This window comes from Dendrobates tinctorius, unplaced genomic scaffold (assembly GCF_039654945.1).
Source record: "Dendrobates tinctorius isolate UK_male_01 unplaced genomic scaffold, ASM3965494v1 ptg000026l, whole genome shotgun sequence".
In the NCBI taxonomy this organism is placed as follows: Eukaryota; Metazoa; Chordata; class Amphibia; order Anura; family Dendrobatidae; genus Dendrobates; species Dendrobates tinctorius.
Genome location: NW_027361694.1, coordinates 11174032 through 11193629, shown reverse-complemented (window position 1 = coordinate 11193629; position 19598 = coordinate 11174032). Strand labels below are relative to the sequence as shown.

General features: G+C 45.1%; 1 protein-coding gene across 2 annotated transcripts in view; it reads right to left on the bottom strand.

The window, feature by feature from the left end:
* PCCA (propionyl-CoA carboxylase subunit alpha) overlaps nt 1-19598 on the bottom strand; it is an 805290-nt gene that overhangs the window by 687755 nt on the left and 97937 nt on the right. For both annotated transcript variants that reach the window (XM_073569504.1, XM_073569503.1), the window contains exon 3: nt 16170-16217. In XM_073569504.1, the coding sequence (XP_073425605.1) occupies nt 16170-16217 (48 nt within the window). The remainder of the gene's footprint in view (nt 1-16169; nt 16218-19598) is intronic.

Sequence of the window (19598 nt, the reverse complement as noted above, 5' to 3'; positions counted from 1 at the left end):
AACATCGGATCACCATGGCAACGATTGGGACCCGGCGATGGCGCAGCAGGGTCGCCGATCCAAGGGAAGAGGGGCTTTCTTCCCTCTGCCTGCTTGAAAAATGTGCTATCGCTGTATTTGGGGGGTTAAAGTGACAGGAGCTTTGCGGGCACCGCTCCTGTCACAGAGATGGGTGTCAGCTGTCAGAATCAGTCATCACGTGCGCACAGTCTCTGAGCATGCAAAATTGCCAGGATATACCCACACGTCCAAGGTCGTTAAGTACCAGGTGACTTAGACGTATGGATCCGTCTAAAGTCGTAAAGGGCTTAAAATGCTCACTATACAGATAAATGTCTCAGGAGATGTAGTTTCCAAAATGGCGGTCAATTGTGGGTGTTTCTTCTGTTTTGGCATGTCAGGGGCACTTCAAATGTGACAAGGCATCCTCAATTTATTCCAGCCAAACTGGCGCCGCTTCCCTTGTGAACACCCAAACAGTAGTTTTTCACCACATACAGTGGGGCAAAAAAGTATTTAGTCAGTCAGCAATAGTGCAAGTTCCACCACTTAAAAAGATGAGAGGCTTCTGTAATTTACATCATAGGTAGACCTCAACTATGGGAGACAAACTGAGAAAAAAAAATCCAGAAAATCACATTGTCTGTTTTTTTTTCATTTTATTTGCATATTATGGTGGAAAATAAGTATTTGGTCAGAAACAAAATTTCATCTCAATACTTTGTGATATATCCTTTGTTGGCAATGACAGAGGTCAAACGTTTTCTGTAAGTCTTCACAAGGTTGCCACACACTGTTGTTGGTATGTTGGCCCATTCCTCCATGCAGATCTCCTCTAGAGCAGTGATGTTTTTGGCTTTTCGCTTGGCAACATGGACTTTCAACTCCCTCCAAAGGTTTTCTATAGGGTTGAGATCTGGAGACTGGCTAGGCCACTTCAGGACCTTGAAATGCTTCTTACGAAGCCACTCCTTCGTTGCCCTGGAGGTGTGCTTTGGATCATTGTCATGTTGAAAGACCCAGCCACGTTTCATATTCAATGCCCTTGCTGATGGAAGGAGGTTTGCACTCAAAATCTCACGATACATGGCCCCATTCATTCTTTCATGTACCCGGATCAGTCGTCCTGGCCCCTTTGCAGAGAAACAGCCCCAAAGCATGATGTTTCCACCACCATGCTTTACAGTAGGTATGGTGTTTGATGGATGCAACTCAGTATTCTTTTTCCTCCAAACACGACAAGTTGTGTTTCTACCAAACAGTTCCAGTTTGGTTTCATCAGACCATAGGACATTCTCCCAAAACTCCTCTGGATCATCCACATGCTCTCTAGCAAACTTCAGACGGGCCCGGACATGTACAGGCTTAAGCAGTGGAACACGTTTGACACTGCAGGATCTGAGTCCATGGTGGCGTAGTGTGTTACTTATGGTAGGCCTTGTTACATTGGTCCCAGCTCTCTGCAGTTCATTCACTAGGTCCCCCCCCGCGTGGTTCTGGGATTTTTGCTCACCGTTCTTGTGATCATTCTGACCCCACGGGGTGGGATTTTGCGTGGAGCACCAGATCGAGGGAGATTATCAGTGGTCTTGTATGTCTTCCATTTTCTAATTATTGCTCCCACAGTTGATTTCTTCACTCCAAGCTGGTTGGCTATTGCAGATTCAGTCTTCCCAGCCTGGTGCAGGGCTACAATTTTGTTTCTGGTGTCCTTTGACAGCTCTTTGGTCTTCACCATAGTGGAGTTTGGAGTCAGACTGTTTGAGGGTGTGCACAGGTGTCTTTTTATACTGATAAGTTTAAACAGGTGCCATTACTACAGGTAATGAGTGGAGGAAAGAGGAGACTCTTAAAGAAGTAGTTACAGGTCTGTGAGAGCCAGAAATCTTGATTGCTTGTTTCTGACCAAATACTTATTTTCCACCATAATATGCAAATAAAATGAAAAAAAAAACAGACAATGTGATTTTCTGGATTTTTTTTTCTCAGTTTGTCTCCCATAGTTGAGGTCTACCTATGATGTAAATTACAGACGCCTCTCATCTTTTTAAGTGGTGGAACTTGCACTATTGCTGACTGACTAAATACTTTTTTGCCCCACTGTATGGGTAATCTGTGTACTCAGGAGAAATTGTACAGTCTATTTTGTCCTGTTGCCATACTGAAAATAAAAAAAGTGGGGCAAAAAACAACATTTTTGTGGGAAAAATGTATTGTTTCATTTTCACGGTGCAACGTTATAAAATTCTGTGAAGCGCCTGTGGCTTCAAATGGAGCCAACTATGGGGGTTGCCATGATTTAGGCACCTCAGGGGCTTCGCAAACACAACATGGTGTCTAATCTATTCCAGACAATTTTGCATTCCAAAACTCAAATGGTCCTCTTTTCCTTCCGTGTGCCCAAACAGTAGTTTTCCACCACATATGCTGTATCGTATTCAGGAGAAATTGCACAACAAATTGTTAATTTTCTCCCATTACTCTTGTGAAAATGCTAAATTTGGGGCTAAAGCAACATTTGTGTGGGAAAAAAGTACTGAATATACTCATGTATAAGCCGATATTTTCAGTCCAATTTTTTGGGCTGAAAGTCGCCCCCCCCCCCTCCCCTTCTCGGCTTATACACGAGTCATATACCTGGGGGTTGGCGGGGGAGCGGGAGTGCCATATGCGCATATTCATGAGTGTAATGAGCGGTATCACGTGACCACTGAAGGCAGGGAGACCGTGGATGCAGAGATCGCGCCAGGAGGGGGTAAGTATAGCGATATTCACCTGTCCCCGGTCCAACGCTGCTCACCGCCATCTGCTCCTCCTGTGTCAGTGACATTTAGCCAGCAGGGGGCACAGTGAGGTGGTTAGTGGGCACTGCGCCCTCTGCTGGCTGAACAGTCACTGACACAAGAAAGGCAGACAGCGGTGAGCAGCGATGGACCCAGGACAGGTAAATATCTCAGGTGCCGGGTCCTGAGCAGGAGAGGTGAGTATGGCAATTTTTTATTTTTTTTGCAGCAGCAGCATATGGGGGCATATTCTATGGGGCAGCAGCATATGGGGGCATATTCTATGGGGCATATTATTCTATGGAGCATCTTATGGGGGCATTATTAACCTTTGTGCAGCATTATATGGGGTGTATTTTGTATGGAGCATTATATGGGGCTCCTGATTCAATATGGATATTCAAAAACATTTAACCTACTGATGTCTCAATTAATTTTACTTTTATTGGTATCCATTTTTATTTTTGAAATTTACCAGTAGCTGCTATATTTTCCACCCTAGGCTTATACGCGAATCAATAAGTTTTGTCAGTTTTTGTGGCAAAATTTGGGGGGTTTGGGGTCGGCTTATACATGAGTATATACGGTAACATTTTCAATTTTTCTTAAAAATGGCTTTAAAATTCACATGAAACACCTGAAGGGGATAATAATCTTATTGAATGTTGTTTCGAGCATTTTGATAGGTGCAGTTTTTAAAATGGTGTCACTTTTGGGTACAATTTGCACATAGGCTCTCAAAGACACTTCAAATGGGATGTCAACTCAAAAAAAAAAATTGGTTTTGCAAATTTTGTTGGAAAAAACAACAAATTGCTTTTAACACTTCTAACTTTTTAACAAAAACAATCATTTTTAATAAAAAGGATACTGATGTAAAGCAGACATGTGATAAATGTAATTTATTGACCATTTTGCATCAAGTATCTGGTTTAAAAATGAAAGCTTTGACAATTGCAAAAACTTCTCCAAAATGCCAATATTTTCACAAATAAAACGCAAAAACTACGGTATTAACCTAAATTTACCATTAACAAAGTGTCACGAAAAAGCAAACTCAGATTCAATAGGATACGTTGACGCATTCTAGAATTACCACATAATAGGACACTGGTCTGAATTGAAAAATTTTCCTGGGCAAAAAGGTGAAAAACAGGCTGAGCGATGAAGGGCTTAAAGAAGGGTAAACTGACCATGCCATGGCTGCATGAATGCCTATCAGAGCTTTTGAACTGAGCCTTGATAATCTGCATGGTCCTTCACCGCTTAAGTCCATAGGACACCACTTTCATGGTTTCCCTAAAGAATATCAAATTTTGATTTCTGACTCAGAACAGTTTTCCATTTTTTCTTAGTCCATTTTAATTGAGCTCTGGCCCAGGAAGAATGCAGCGTTTTTGGATTGTGTTGATATATGGCTGCGTCGCATGATATACCATATTTTTCGGACTAGAAGACGCACCGTACCACAAGACGCACCTACATTTTAGAGGAGGAAATTAGAAAAAAAATAGAATTAGACTTACCGGTAAATCAGTTTCTAATAACCTACCACGATGGCACACAGGAGGACGTCATTTCATCCTAATAGGGACAGGAAACACGAAAGAGGTCAAATAGCCTCTCCCACCTCCATTCCCCAGTGTTATTATAAAGGGGGTTGGACCAGATGGCCCAGGAGGTCCCTTCCGACTCTACGATTCTATGATTCTACTACTAGATTCAATAACCGAATAGCAGGGGGGGGGGGGGGGGGGAATTAACCGTGCTGTCGTGGTAGGTTATTAGACACCAAAATTACCGGTAAGCCTAATTCTATTTTCTCTAATAACTCCCCACGACAGTACACAGGAGGAATACCAAAGACTAAAGCTTTCAGGGAGGGACAACCGCCTGGGGAATCTTTCTCCCAAATGATATCTTTGACAGGTGATAAATCAAGTCTATAATGTTTAATAAAAGGTATGGACAGATGACCAGGTAGCAGCTCTGCATATCTGCTCAATTGAGGCGCTAGCTTTTTCCTCCCATGAAACCCCTACTGCTCTGGTGGAGTGAGCTGTGAACTTCTCTGGAGGCGTGAGATCCTGGATCTGATAAGCTTGAACAATCCCCTTCTTTTTCCAATTTGCAACTGTAGCTTTGGACACCTTTTTCACTCTATTCTGGCCATAGAGTTAAACAAAGGTTCTTCGCCTTTCTACGCTCCTTGGTTATGCAGAGATAATGTAAAACCGTTCTCCTTACATCAAGTGAGTGGATGTCTTCTTTCTTGTTTTTAAAGTTTTGGCAAAAGGAAGGTAATATTATATCCTGTTTTTTGTGGAATTCTGAAACCACCTTTGGTAAAAAGGAGGGATTCAGACGGAATATCAGCCGGTCTTCCAATATTTTCAGGTACGGCTCTTCTTTTGAGAGAGCCTGTAGCTCCCCCACTCTCCCGGCCATTGTGATTGCTACCAGGAATGCCGTCTTCCAGGACAACTGATTGCTCTCAGACGAAGTCGTGTAGTTGCTGTCATAAATCTTTCTATCCACCGGTGTTGTGCAAGGGCCTGGTCAAAAGTAAGAGTTCAATGCCGCCACTTGGACTTTAAGGGTACTGGGTCTAAGTCCCTTCTCTAATCCATCCTGCAGAAAATCCAGGATCCAGGCGATATTCGGCTGTCGGGGCTCCGGCCGTTCATGTGCATACCATGACATGAACGTTTTCCAGGTCTTCTAGTATATCAAGTTAGTTACCAGCTTTCTACTTTCCTGAAGCGTGCAGATGACTATCCGATAGACCTTTGGCCTTCAGGATCGAGAACTCAGAAGTCAAGCTGGCAGATGCAAGTTCTCTATGTCCTGGTGATAGGAGGTCCCTGATTGGCGGGAGGATTAGCGGACCGTCTACCTTTAGGCTGGATATGGTGCCGTACCGGATTCTCTTCGGCCAGAGGGGCGCTAATAGAATGACCCTAGTCTGCGCGTCTCTTATTTTCTGAAGAGTCCTTGGTAATAGAGCGATTGGAGGAAAGGCGTAAGCCAGCTTGAACTGCCATCGGTGAGCCAAGGTGTCTATGTCTAGACATCTGCTGTCTGTGTTGAGAGAAAAATAGTGGGTCATCTTTGTATTCTGGTGGTCTGCAAATAGATCGACCTCTGGATACCCCCATCTTTCGGCCAACATCTGGAACACTTCTGGATTCAGACTCCAATCCCCATCGCCTCTTGCAGGCATCCACCTCTATGGTGACTACCGGGGTATACTATGCACCCAAGGTACTCCGTTGTTCAGTTTTCTCAGATTGACCCACCAAGCTAACGAAACTCGTATTTGGGTTGGTATCGATACTTTCTTGTCCAGTGATCTGGGGGAATGGTCCCATTCTGCTAGTATAAAACGCTGCAGGTCTCTGGTGTGTGCCTGGGCCCAGGCTACCGACTGGATACACAATGTCATGGAACCGAGGACCGACATGGCAAATCTAATGGACACTGACTTCCTGCTTTCCAGGTTTATCCTTGCTCTCAGCTGGATCTGCTTTTCCTTAGGCAAGGATGTCTGAGACTCTAGAAGAACTCCCAAGAAGGTCTTCCTTGTGGAAGGAGCGAGAACAGATTTTTGCCGATTTATCAACCACCCCAGAGACATTAGTATCTATGAAGTCGTCTATATATGATCTTCTAACACCTGAGCTGATGTTGCTATCAGCAGAAAGTCTTTGAGATATGGGACGATACAAATCTGCTGACCTCTGATATGGGCCGTGGCTTCAGACATAATCTTTGTGAAGATTCGAGGCGCTGATGATAATCGGAATGTGAGTACATGATCCATCCATTTCCCCTGGGCCACGGCAAATCTCAGGAACTTCCGATGATTGGAATGAATCGGGACATGATAATATGCATATTGAAGATCGATTGTTACCATGTTGAAGCTTTCCTATTAGGGTAACGGTTGATTTCAGAGACTCCATCTTGAACCTACTGTAACAGATGAATGGGTTTAGAGGCCTCAAATTTATTAAAATCATGTAGGATCCATTTGTTCTTATTAAGAAGAGTCTGTAGTAGTGACCCCTGTTCTTCTCCCTCTCAGGGACTAGGGAGATTGCCCCTGAGGCTAGTCACTTTTTTAGGCCTAATTCCAGTGAGGACAGGAGTCACTGTGTAGTTTCTGCAGAGGGTAGGAGGTAAATTCTATTCTCACCCCCTCCTGGATAGATCTTAGGACCCATGGGTTGGTGGATATGTCCCGCCACTTTGGTAGGGAGTGAGAAATGCGACCTCCCACGTTTCTCTGAGCGTCATGATTTACTTCTACACTGATCCTGGGAGAGAAAAAGACTTCTGCCCCAGCCCTCTTTTGGGTAGCTTCATCTTCCGGTCTTCACTTTGCCTCTGTATTGGGAAGTGTTCCTGTGGGGGACAAAAAGGCCTCTTTTTGGCACTCTTTTACACTCTTTGGTTCTGGTAGCGACTTTTTATCCGAGACTTTCTCTAATAACTCATCTAACGCAGGCCCGAACATATATATGCCCTTCAAGGTGATGGAACATAGCTTAATTTTTGACACAACGTCCCCACTCCATGATTTCAGCCACAGGGCTCGTGTCACAGAGTTAGATAGGGCCACAGCTCTAGGCGTCTCTGAAGGACTCTGCTGAGCCGTCCGCCAGGAAGGCTGTAGCATTCTGGAGGAGGGGAAGAGAAGCGAGGATCTCTTCTCTTGGGGTTCCTGCTTCATGGTGTTCCTCTAGCTGACCTAGCAAGCGAGACATTGATCTAGCGACCGATGTAGAGACCGCATTTGTGTTTAACAAAGCCGCTGATGTTTCCCAGGATTTCCTGAGAAGACCTTCCATTTTGCGCTCCAAGGGATCCTTTAATTGTGAGGAATCCTCAAAACACAAGGTAGACTTCTTGGTTACACGGGCAACCTGGATATCTACCTTGGGTACCTCAGACCAGCATCCCGCAGTCTCGTCATCAACTGGAAATCTCTCATCTTTGACGGAGTACTACGACTCTTTTCTGGAGTCTCCCACCGTGCTGGTTTTTCTACCTCTACCTCCATGGTTCTTTCCACCACGGTGATGAGCTCCTCCATGTTCACTGCGGAAAAGTAATATCTCTTCTCCTCTGAATCTAGGTCAGAACTTAGCTCACCTTCTTCCTGGAACTCTTACTGAGTAGACTCTTGAGAGTCCGAATCCTCTTCCTGCTGCGTTTTCCTCTTTTTTGCTGTTGCAGGAGCACTAGGGGCTGGTATTAGCTGAGAGAAAGATGCCAGGTAAGCCTGTATCTCCTGATGTACAATGCCCTTGATGTCTTCTCTTAAGGAGGGCTGTTCCTCCTTGAGAACTTTATCTATACACTCCTGACACATGGACGGCGTGTGAGGAGGATAGTCTTTTGGCACATAATGCACACCTTCGGCTAGTGGTCTAGGATTTGCTCCTGGGTGCAGGATCCTTGTCCCCCTAAAAGAGAGAAGGTAGAATTGAGTCTCAGTATCCATACCTGCACCCTGGAGGAGATCCAATTCCTGAATACTTACAGGGATCGGAATAGCGCTGGGCTCCACAAATGCAGAGCGGGAAGGATCACACTCCATGACAGCACAATTTTTCCTACCTTACTTGACCTTCTGTCCAGGGCTCCTTTAATAGGGCAACCGGACCAGCGCCTCCCTTTAATCTGAGGGGCTCCTCCCCCGCTTTCCCCAGTAGTGGAGTTGTAGATTAAATGCAAGCAATACTAAATGCCCCACCCCCAAAAAAAACTACATAGTAACTTGCTGACTACCGAAAAGCCGGATTACTTACCGGTAATGCTCTTTTAATGAGTCCACGACAGCACCCACTTGGAGAGAGGGATCTGCCCATAGGAACAGGAAACCTACAGAGATAAAAGAGGGCGGTCCACCTCTCCCCCTCAGTTGGATTTCAGAGTACCAGGAGGACCGCCAATTATTAGGCCATTATCCAATATTCTAATTTTATTAACTTTACAACTAAGAAGGTGTATATACATTATGTTAACATCTAGGGAGGGTTAGTGAACGGGTGCTGTCGTGGACTCATTAAAAGAGCATTACCGATAAGTAATCCGGCTTTTTACTTTTCGCCACGACAGCACCCACTTGGAGAGACTTTCAGAGACTTTCACCTGGGAGGGCCACCGTGCTGAGGACCGCTCTACCAAAGGCTAGGTCGGATGAGCATGATAAATCAAGCCTATAGTGATTATAAAAGGTAGAGTGTGTAGACCAGGTTGCCGCCTTACATATAGACTCGATTGCGACGTCTCCCCTCTCTGCCCAGGAGGAAGCCATGGCCCTGGCGGAATGTGCTCTGATACCCTCCGGAGGATCTTCATTGCTCTCGGAGTATGCCAGCCCAATTGCGTCTCTGATCCACCGAGACAAAGTACCCCTTGTGACTTCATGTCCCTTCTTTTGGCCCTGGAAGGAAATAAACAGAGCCCTACTCTTCCTCCAGCTACTAGACCTTTCGATGTATTGTAATACCGCTCTTTTAACGTCTAGTGTATGGAACTTTTGTTCCTCTGGAGTAGAAGGGTTACTAAAAAATGAAGGGAGGTGGATTTCTTGTGATCTATGAAACTTCCCTGCTACCTTTGGTAAGTATGAGGGGTCTGGTTTTAATATTAACTGATCCTGAAATGTCAACAGAAAGGGGGGTTCTATTGAAAGGGCTTGTATGTCGCTAACTCTTCTGGCTGAGGTTAGTGCAACTAGTAGTACTGTTTTGAAGGATAGGTGTTTAAGGGAAATTGAATCTAAAAGGTTCAAAGGGAGGACGTGTTAGAGCCTCCAGAACTAAATTTAAGTCCCAAGGAGGAACTCTAGGTATGTGCACCGGCTCACTCCGTTCACAGGCCGAGATGAATCTGCTTACCCACCTATTGCCTGCTACGTTATAACTATAGAGGGCCCCTAGCGCCGACACCTGTACTTTTAGTGTGTTAACAGCTAACCCTAATTCCTTCCCTTTCTGTAGGAATTCTAGGATTGCTGTAATCGGAATTTCTCCGAAATCCGGCTCTGCGTGGAACTCTAGGAATTTTCTCCATACTCTGGTGTAAATTTTTGTCGTTGTCACTTTCCGACTTTGTAGGAGTGTATTGACTAATCCTTCCGAGAAACCTCTTGATCTCAACATTTCCCTTTCAAGTTCCAAGCCGTCAAGTGGAGATTGTCCACTTGAGGATGGAAGAATGGCCCCTGTGAGAGGAGCCTGGGGGTTGAGGGAAGCACCCACGGGTCTGTCACTGACATTGCTTGCAGGCAAGAAAACCAAGGCCTCCTGGGCCAGAATGGTGCTACTAAGATTATTCGTGCTTCCTCTGCTCTGATTTTTCTGATCACCTGCGGTAGAAGTATGATTGGGGGAAACGCATATGCCAGTTTGAATTGCCACGGGGCCTGGAGGGCATCCAGGATTTCCGGATTGTCTGTCATATTTAGAGAGGCGAATCTTCGCACCTGTCTGTTCTCTCTGGTGGCGAAGAGATCTATCTGGGGACGACCCCATAGTGTCACGATGCGTGAGAATATCTCCCGGCTTAGACACCACTCTCCTTGTCGCAGTGTATGGCGACTTAGAAAATCTGCCTCCCAATTGTCTCTTCCCCTTATGTGGAGGGCTGAGAGAGACAAAAATTGTTTTTCTGCTAGGGAAAAATCCTTCTTGCGGAAGACATTAAGGTGACTGACCGAGTTCCGCCTTGTCTGTTCAGATATGCGACTACTGTGGTGTTGTCCGAAAGGATTCTCACGTTTTCCCCTTGTAACTGCGGAAGAAAATGACAACATGCATGATAGACTGCTTTTAGTTCCTTTAAATTTGACGAATCCTGATCTTCGCCTATATTCCATAGGCCTTGGGCAAAACTATTTCCCATATGGGCTCCCCATCCTGTGGGGCTAACGTCCGTAATAATTATGCGGGAGGGTGTTATAACCCAAGGTACTCCTCCCGCCAAGTTATCATCCCTTAGCCACCATGTAAGGGAGGTTAGGACCTCCTGGGATAGCGTAATTTTCTTTGTCAGATTACCCCGATCACGGGATTCCTCTAAGAGAATTTGGTGTTGTAGTTCCCTCGTGTGGAACTGGGCCCAGCGATCTGCGGGGATGCAGGCAGTAAGGGATCCCAGGAGGGACATTGCTTCCCTTAAAGATGTGTGGCCGATCTATTGCTATCCTCACTTTCTTTTTAATTGCTGAAATTTTTACCTGAGACAGTAGACATTTTTGGTGTATGGAGTCTAGCTCGAGACCTAGGAAGGACTGAACAGACTGCGGCTCGATTCTGGACTTCTTGAAGTTTATTATCCACCCTAGGGCCTGTAGGGACAAGATTGTATCAGTAACCCGTTCATTACACTGCCGAGTTGAATTCCCTACTACCAAAAAATCATCCAGATAAGGTATTATTAGTGTGTCCTTCTGGCGTACAAAGGCCATCACTTCCAGCATCACCTTTGTAAATACTCGTGGTGCGATGGAAATGCCGAATGGCATGGCTGTGAACTGGAAATGCTGTATAGTGCCATCGAGGAGGACCGCCACTCTGAGGTATCTCTGATATCTGCAATGGATGGGAATGTGATAATAAGCATCCTTCAGATCCAAGCCTGCCATCATACAATTAGGGAAGAGGAGCTTAATCGTGGATCTTATGGATTCCATCTTAAATTTAGGATTTATTATAAAGGAATTTAATTTCTTCAAGTTGATTATCGTTCGGAATGACCCGTCTGGTTTAGGTATCAGAAAGAGAGGGGAGTAAAATCCTCTCCCTTCCTGCCTTTTAGGTACATGGACCAAAACTTTTTTGTCCAGAAGGCTCCAAATCTCGGCCTCCAGGGCCTGCTGTTGAATTGGCGAGCTGAAGGATGTTATGATTAACGAATTATGGGGTACTTGACGAAATTCTATCTTTAACTCTTCTTTAATAATGCCCAGGACCCAAGGGCTAAGCGTAATTTTCTCCCATTCTCAAAAAAAATTTTTTAGCCTTCCCCCTACTGGAGGGACTGGCTCCTCAGTTCCTGTCTCTGCGGAAGGAGGATCCCCTAAACATGGCACCTTTGCCCTTTCCTTCCTTTGTGGGCCAGCGGTTTTGATTTTCTGCTGGTCTTCCTCGGCCAAACGGTCTTCTCCTAAACGCCCTCCTATAATATGGGAGAGGAGGGTTAGGGAATCCTTTTTTCCTTTCTTTTGCCTTCATAAGGATTTCATCTAAGGCTTTCCCAAATAAGAACTCACCCTCGCAAGGAATGGAACAAAGCTTTGCTTTGGACTGGGTATCCCCTCTCCAGCTTTTTAGCCATAGGCTACGTCTAGCGTTATTAGCCAACCCTGCTGTTCTGGCTGCCAAACGTAAGGAATCAGCCGAAGCATCAGCTATATATGCCGCTGCACCGCAGATTAGAGGTATGGCGGCACGTAGCTTGTCTCTGGAGATCTTCTGGTCTATTTGCTGGTCTAGTTGGTCGATCCAGACCAGCATAGAACGAGCTGTGCAAGTACTAGCTATTGCCGGTTTGAACGTGCCGGTAGCTGCCTCCCATGTCCTCTTTAATGAGGCGTCCGCTTTACGGTCCAGGGGGTCTTTTAGCACGCCCGAGTCCTCCACTGGTAAGATTGTTTGCTTTGAGGCGGAGGCCACTGCCGCGTCTACCCTCGGGACTTTAACCCATGTCGACAAGTCTTCGTCGTTAAAGGGGTACCTTCTCTTTGAGGTTGAGGGAAGCTACCCTCTCTGGTCCTGTCTCTCCCACTCCTTCTTAACCAGAGCTTTTATTGCTGGAATAACCGGAAAAACTTTCCTCTTTCTGTCTGTTAGACCTGCAAACATAATTTCCTGAGCCGTTTGCGGCTCTTTTGTATCTGTGCAACCCATTGTATTCCTCACGGATTTAACTAAATTATCCATATGATCTAATGGGAAACAGCAACGGCCCTCCGTCTCTGAGGAGGATGCCGATGTAGATGCATTAGAATTATCCGAGGCTATTTCGCCCTCATCGGTGTCTACGGCGTCTGCTGGCCTAGATGTTTCGATATTAGTAGGCCTGCTAGACTGATTTAGGGCCTGTAGTTCTTCTCTAATTATAGCCCTTATGTCTACTGCTGATGTTGACGCCTGCTTTGCCATTTCGTTTATGCATCCTTTGCACAGTCTTTTTGTGTACGAGTCCGGTAGCGGATGTGTACACAGGGCACATTCTTTATTTTTTGATTTTTCCTTCCACTTAGTCTGAGATAGAGACATCATGACGGAGGAGAGGGGGAGAGAGACATTTTATCAGCTTGATAGGCAGAGCGTCGTCCACTCACCCAGAGAAGCTGTAGGTACCGGCTCAGGAGGCTGAGAAGGAGGCTTGTTGGCATGGCTTCTGTGGCTACGATCCGAGGACCCTCGCCTTGCATGGTCCTTGGCTGCTGCTGCGTCGCCTGCCTGGGGATGCGTGTCGTGCCTTGGTGAAGACATGATTGCACGCCATATTTCTATGCCCCAGGCCTTTTATAAGCCCCTTCATCCTGGTACCTCCCCCTCCAGGTGCGCCCATCTGCGGCTCCTCGCTACAGCGCCGAGACTAGCCATCCGCGCTGCAGATTGAATTACTCTTTTTTTTTCTTCTTCTTCTTTCTTTCTCTGGAGGGGGCGGGGAGCGCCTCTGCTTGCAGCGCCGCCCAGCCGCGCGTGCGCTCTGAGCCGAGGAACCTCCGGTAACCCAGAAGTTCCTCCTTTCCACTTCCTGCCGCGCTGCCTGTGCGTCCTCCTGGACGCTGAAGCAGTTTAGGAACGCCGGAGGCCCGTTTTCTCCGGTTCCTGCGCCCCCACATGGACCGGAATGGATCCTCCCGCCCGGTGTCATGTTGTCCACAGAAGAACCGCGGTCGGCGCCACCCGGTACCGGGGTTTCTGCCCATCATCCATACCAGCCGAGGAGGGAGCCGGATTCCAGCACTCCCCCGTCGCTGCTTCTGGACCGGAACCCCTGCCGTTCTCACAGACACTGCACAGGCGGTTCCTTCGCCCAGGTAAGACTGTAGCGTATCCTGCGGTTCCCCATCGGAACAGGAAACCAACTGAGGGGGGAGAGGTGGACCGCCCTCTTTTATCTCTGTAGGTTTCCTGTTCCTCTGGGCGGATCCCTCTCTCCAAGTGGGTGCTGTCGTGGCGAAGAGTAAAATAACCCTTTTTTTGTGAATGACATTTGAGCGCCCAACTGAAGAAAGGCAGTATGACTGGAAGGGCAATACAGAAGAGGCTATAGTGCTATGAGAGGAGAAGAGCTAATAGTAGGGTTTGTAATGCATAAAGCTATACAGCTAAACTCAGCTGTGCTGCCCCTTCCTACCACAGACTGCGGTGACCTTATCTAAGGGCCCCGTCACACATAGCGACGCACCAGCGATCCCAACATCGATATTACCTTGTCAGGATCGCTGGTGTGTCGCTACATGATCGCTGGTGAGCTGCCAAACAGGCAGCTTCACGAGCGATCAGCACCAGCGACACGTGGGTAACAAGCGACGCACGTCGCTTAGTTACCCACTGTCTACCTTAGTTACCAGCGCGCTGGTGCAGGGAGCTGGTAACCAAGGTACACATCGGGTTTCTAAGCGGCGCGCGGCACTTGGGAACCCGATGTGTACCTTGGTTACCAGCTCCCTGTACCAGCATGCTGGTAACTAAGGTACACATCGGGTTTCTAAGCGTTGCGCGCCGCTTAGAAGTACGATGTTTACCTTAGTTACCAGTGGCAGCTCACTGATCGCTGGTCTCCCGCCTGTCACACGCAGCGATGCGTGCTAGCCAGCGGGAGACCAGCGATCAAAAAAAATGTCCTGGCCATTCCAGGACGATCAGCGATACTCGGCAGGGGGGGGGGCGGTCGCTGAGAAGTGTCACACACAGCGATCTCACTGGGGAGATCGCTGTTGAGTCACAAAACTTGTGACTCAGCAGCAATCTCCCTAGTGAGATCGCTATGTGTGACGGGGGCTTAAAAAGGTGTTAGTCATCAGCATTTTACTCTAAGCACTTTCTAATCACCTATTAGGTTAGGCCAGTAAATCAGGGCTGTCTGATATACATCTGACATAGTCAAACCTGCTCTAAATTATTAGGCTATGGGCCCACGTAGCGTTTTAAAACGCACAGTGAAAACCGGACTCCTTCCCAGAAATCGCGCGGTTTTTTTCTGCACGATTTCACCGCGATTCTGTTCGCGATTTTGCCGCGATTTTCTCAAGCACTTTCTAAGCGATTTGAAGCATCGCTTGGAAAGTGATTGACAGGTTGGTCACACTCGTCAAACATAGTGTTTGACAAGTGTGAGCAGCTTTTTACTATTGAGGCCGCCTATGCGGCCTCAATAGTAAAAGATAGAATGTTAAAAATGATAAAAAAAATTAAAAAAAAAATCGGGGTATATTTACCTTCCGACGTCCCGCGCTGCCATCCCAGGCCTCAGCGTTCCCGGCGATGCCTTGCGAGACCTGTGATGACGTTGGTCTCGCGTTACTATAGCGATCTTGCGAGACCGCTAGAGTCACGCGAGACTACGTCATCACAGGACCTTGCCGCAAGGCATTACTGGGAACGCTGTGGCCCGGGATGGCAGCGCGGGACGTCGGAAGGTAAATATACCCCGATTTTTTATTCTTTTTTTTACAGGGGTATGGTACCCAGGGCATGGAGGACAGTCTCCTCTCCTCCACACCGTGGGTACCAACCGCACATGAGACGCTTAACTTCCCGCATGGTGGGCATAGCCACATGCGGGAAGTAAGCGGTTCTCATGCATTCCTATGGGTGCGGAATCGCGGCAATTCTTTGCGATTCCGCACAAAAGAATGATCATGCTGCGATTTTTTCCGCGATGCGATTCCGCCGCGGAAAAAAAGCTCAGCATTAGCACAGCATGTGCGGAATGCCATAGGAATGCATGGGGGGCGTTCTGTATACGATTTTTAAGCGTTTTTGAGCCGAAAATCGCGGCAAAAACGCTTAAAAATCGCATTGTGGGCACACAGCCTAAAAGAGCTTTTAAAAATAGATAAAGTGGTGTGTGTGTTAAAGGTTGCAAGATTTCCAATTTAGTGTTTTTGATCATGTCAATTATATGGAAAAAAAAATTACTTTTTTTGGAAATACATGTAGCACAAAAACCTAATTTACACAACAGGTCATTTTCGGAGATTTTGGCTTCCCTTTAAGAGCAGCAAAGCAGCTGTGATAAAAATAGCAGGCAATCATTTGAAGGCACTGATTTACATATAATTTTGCAGCTCCTGGTTACAGTGTAGCTAGACATCTAATCAATAACTAATATTGTAGTGAAGACACTTACCCTGCAAGCAATTTCTCCTCTGTTAGCTATCAAAATTTTTTCAAATATCTATAAAAGAAAAAAAAAAAATATTTACTTTAAAACAAAAAAATAATGCCATCTATTCATGATGAAGAGTATGCTAGAGAATATACATGAATAATGCGATCGCTAAAGGTTAGTGAAACATTATGCAACATTATTCAAAGACTTGCCATCTTTGGTAGTTTTTTTCTAACACAATCAAAAACAAAGACTCATGTTTTGATCCTAAAAGTCCCCCAAAATATTGGTAATATAAAAAAAAAAAAAAAAATGCCCTAATATGCCAATGTGCATTGACTACTAGAATTTAGTCTAAACATTTTTATTTTAAATACTTTTTAACTAGAGTATCAATTTACAAAAATTGGTATATGATACATATTTTAATAAGTTGAAATAATTGAACAAATTGTCAAAATTAACCACAATGATGTTATGCTTATGTTATGTTAAATCCTACATGAAAGACTCCACTATGATCTAGAGTGGGAAGGAGGGATACACGATGTGGAACAAGATCTGATGACACGTCGTTCTATTTATATGGGCCATAATAAACATCAGAAATAAAAATGCATCCAAATGGTTAACTTATTTGACAAGATACACAATCTTGCCACAACAGAACGCTTTCATGTAATTTAACAGTCTACAAAATTGCAGAGATGCAAAATGTAGGACAAATGGGAAAAAAAAAAACCCACTATCGAGATCACAAGTAATATGTCAAAGTGCAAAAAAATAGTAATCTCACACAAGATATACAAAAAGTGAAACATGCTCCTCTCTCATTCTACAGCATTAAATATTCCATATAAAGTGCAGCACATCTCTGCAGTATCGCAGATGCTACAGTGGGGAAAAAAAGTATTTAGTCAGTCAGCAATAGTGCAAGTTCCACCACTTAAAAAGATGAGAGGCGTCTGTAATTTACATCATAGGTAGACCTCAACTATGGGAGACAAACTGAGAAAAAAAAATCCAGAAAATCACATTGTCTGTTTTTTTTTCATTTTATTTGCATATTATGGTGGAAAATAAGTATTTGGTCAGAAACAAAATTTCATCTCAATACTTTGTGATATATCCTTTGTTGGCAATGACAGAGGTCAAAAGTTTTCTGTAAGTCTTCACAAGGTTGCCACACACTGTTGTTGGTATGTTGGCCCATTCCTCCATGCAGATCTCCTCTAGAGCAGTGATGTTTTTGGCTTTTCGCTTGACAACACAGACTTTCAACTCCCTCCAAAGGTTTTCTATAGGGTTGAGATCTGGAGACTGGCTAGGCCACTCCAGGACCTTGAAATGCTTCTTACGAAGCCACTCCTTCGTTGCCCTGGCGGTGTGCTTTGGATCATTGTCATGTTGAAAGACCCAGCCACGTTTCATCTTCAATGCCCTTGCTGATGGAAGGAGGTTTGCACTCAAAATCTCACGATACATGGCCCCATTCATTCTTTCATGTACCCGGATCAGTCGTCCTGGCCCCTTTGCAGAGAAACAGCCCCAAAGCATGATGTTTCCACCACCATGCTTTACAGTAGGTATGGTGTTTGATGGATGCATCTCAGTATTCTTTTTCCTCCAAACACGACAAGTTGTGTTTCTACCAAACAGTTCCAGTTTGGTTTCATCAGACCATAGGACATTCTCCCAAAACTCCTCTGGATCATCCAAATGCTCTCTAGCAAACTTCAGACGGGCCCGGACATGTACAGGCTTAAGCAGTGGGACACGTCTGGCACTGCAGGATCTGAGTCCATGGTGGCGTAGTGTGTTACTTATGGTAGGCCTTGTTACATTGGTCCCAGCTCTCTGCAGTTCATTCACTAGGTCCCCCCGCGTGGTTCTGGGATTTTTGCTCACCGTTCTTGTGATCATTCTGACCCCACGGGGTGGGATTTTGCGTGGAGCACCAGATCGAGGGAGATTATCAGTGGTCTTGTATGTCTTCCATTTTCTAATTATTGCTCCCACGGTTGATTTCTTCACTCCAAGCTGGTTGGCTATTGCAGATTCAGTCTTCCCAGCCTGGTGCAGGGCTACAATTTTGTTTCTGGTGTCCTTTGACAGCTCTTTGGTCTTCACCATAGTGGAGTTTGGAGTCAGACTGTTTGAGGGTGTGCACAGGTGTCTTTTTATACTGATAACAAGTTTAAACAGGTGCCATTACTACAGGTAATGAGTGGAGGAAAGAGGAGACTCTTAAAGAAGAAGTTACAGGTCTGTGAGAGCCAGAAATCTTGATTGCTTGTTTCTGACCAAATACTTATTTTCCACCATAAAATGCAAATAAAATGAAAAAAAAACAGACAATGTGATTTTCTGGATTTTTTTTTCCTCAGTTTGTCTCCCATAGTTGAGGTCTACCTATGATGTAAATTACAGACGCCTCTCATCTTTTTAAGTGGTGGAACTTGCACTATTGCTGACTGACTAAATACTTTTTTTCCCCACTGTATATGGAGGGAAACCTCTTTAAAGAAGCAAATCACTAGGGAACAGCAAAAGTCTCCAGATACCAAGCTGCACATCCACCAGAAGCACCAAACAAACGTCAGCTGTGCGACAGCAATCATGGCCAAAATATGTAAATGTGTTGTATGAACTGTACTTCTAACTACAGATCAAATTACGATCAGGTTCAAGATTATATATAATAATGGTCACAGATTTTTTTTAACTAGAATTTATATGGCCATTAGACTTGTATTTATTGATATTGCTTATTCGAGCATACATACATTTTTCTTCAATAAATTATATTCTTATGCTGTGTTTTGCAGGACTTCAGCTTTATTAGTTCACAACTCATTTGTGAATAAAAGGTCCTCTATGGTAAGACACCAAGGGACAGACTCATCATTGAATTTGCACTTTTTTTTGCCTGTATGCATGCCCAATTTTTTCAATTTGCACCTTTTTAAAGTCTATTTAATGTGTTTGCTTTTATGGTCTGTTTTTTTTTTTAGTCATTGAGGGAGTTGTTTCCAAAAGTTTTTGGCCAATTCATCAATTGCAACATATGCGGAACATGCGATTTTGGTGCCCAACCGCAACTTTCTCTGTATGACTGCACAAGGTTTGTCTACACAATCAGGAAGCAGTCGGTCATGCAGACGATGGTGGGGCTGGGTGGGAAATAAAGCAGAGAAGGGAGATGCATGGGAAGTACGTCGACACTCTCAGAGGCCATTGTAACTACCGCAGGCTGAGCTTCATAGGACAGCAATTTCAGTATATAATATCAGCAATCAAACTATTGACAGGTTAAAAACAGAAGTTAAAAAATACATTTGACTTTTTTTTTGCAAAATAAAATGTAACAATTTTGTTTGTTGGATCTGGTTTTCATCTGGTTTTGGTCATCCATGTGGCCGATTTTACATCTGTGCACGATCAGCT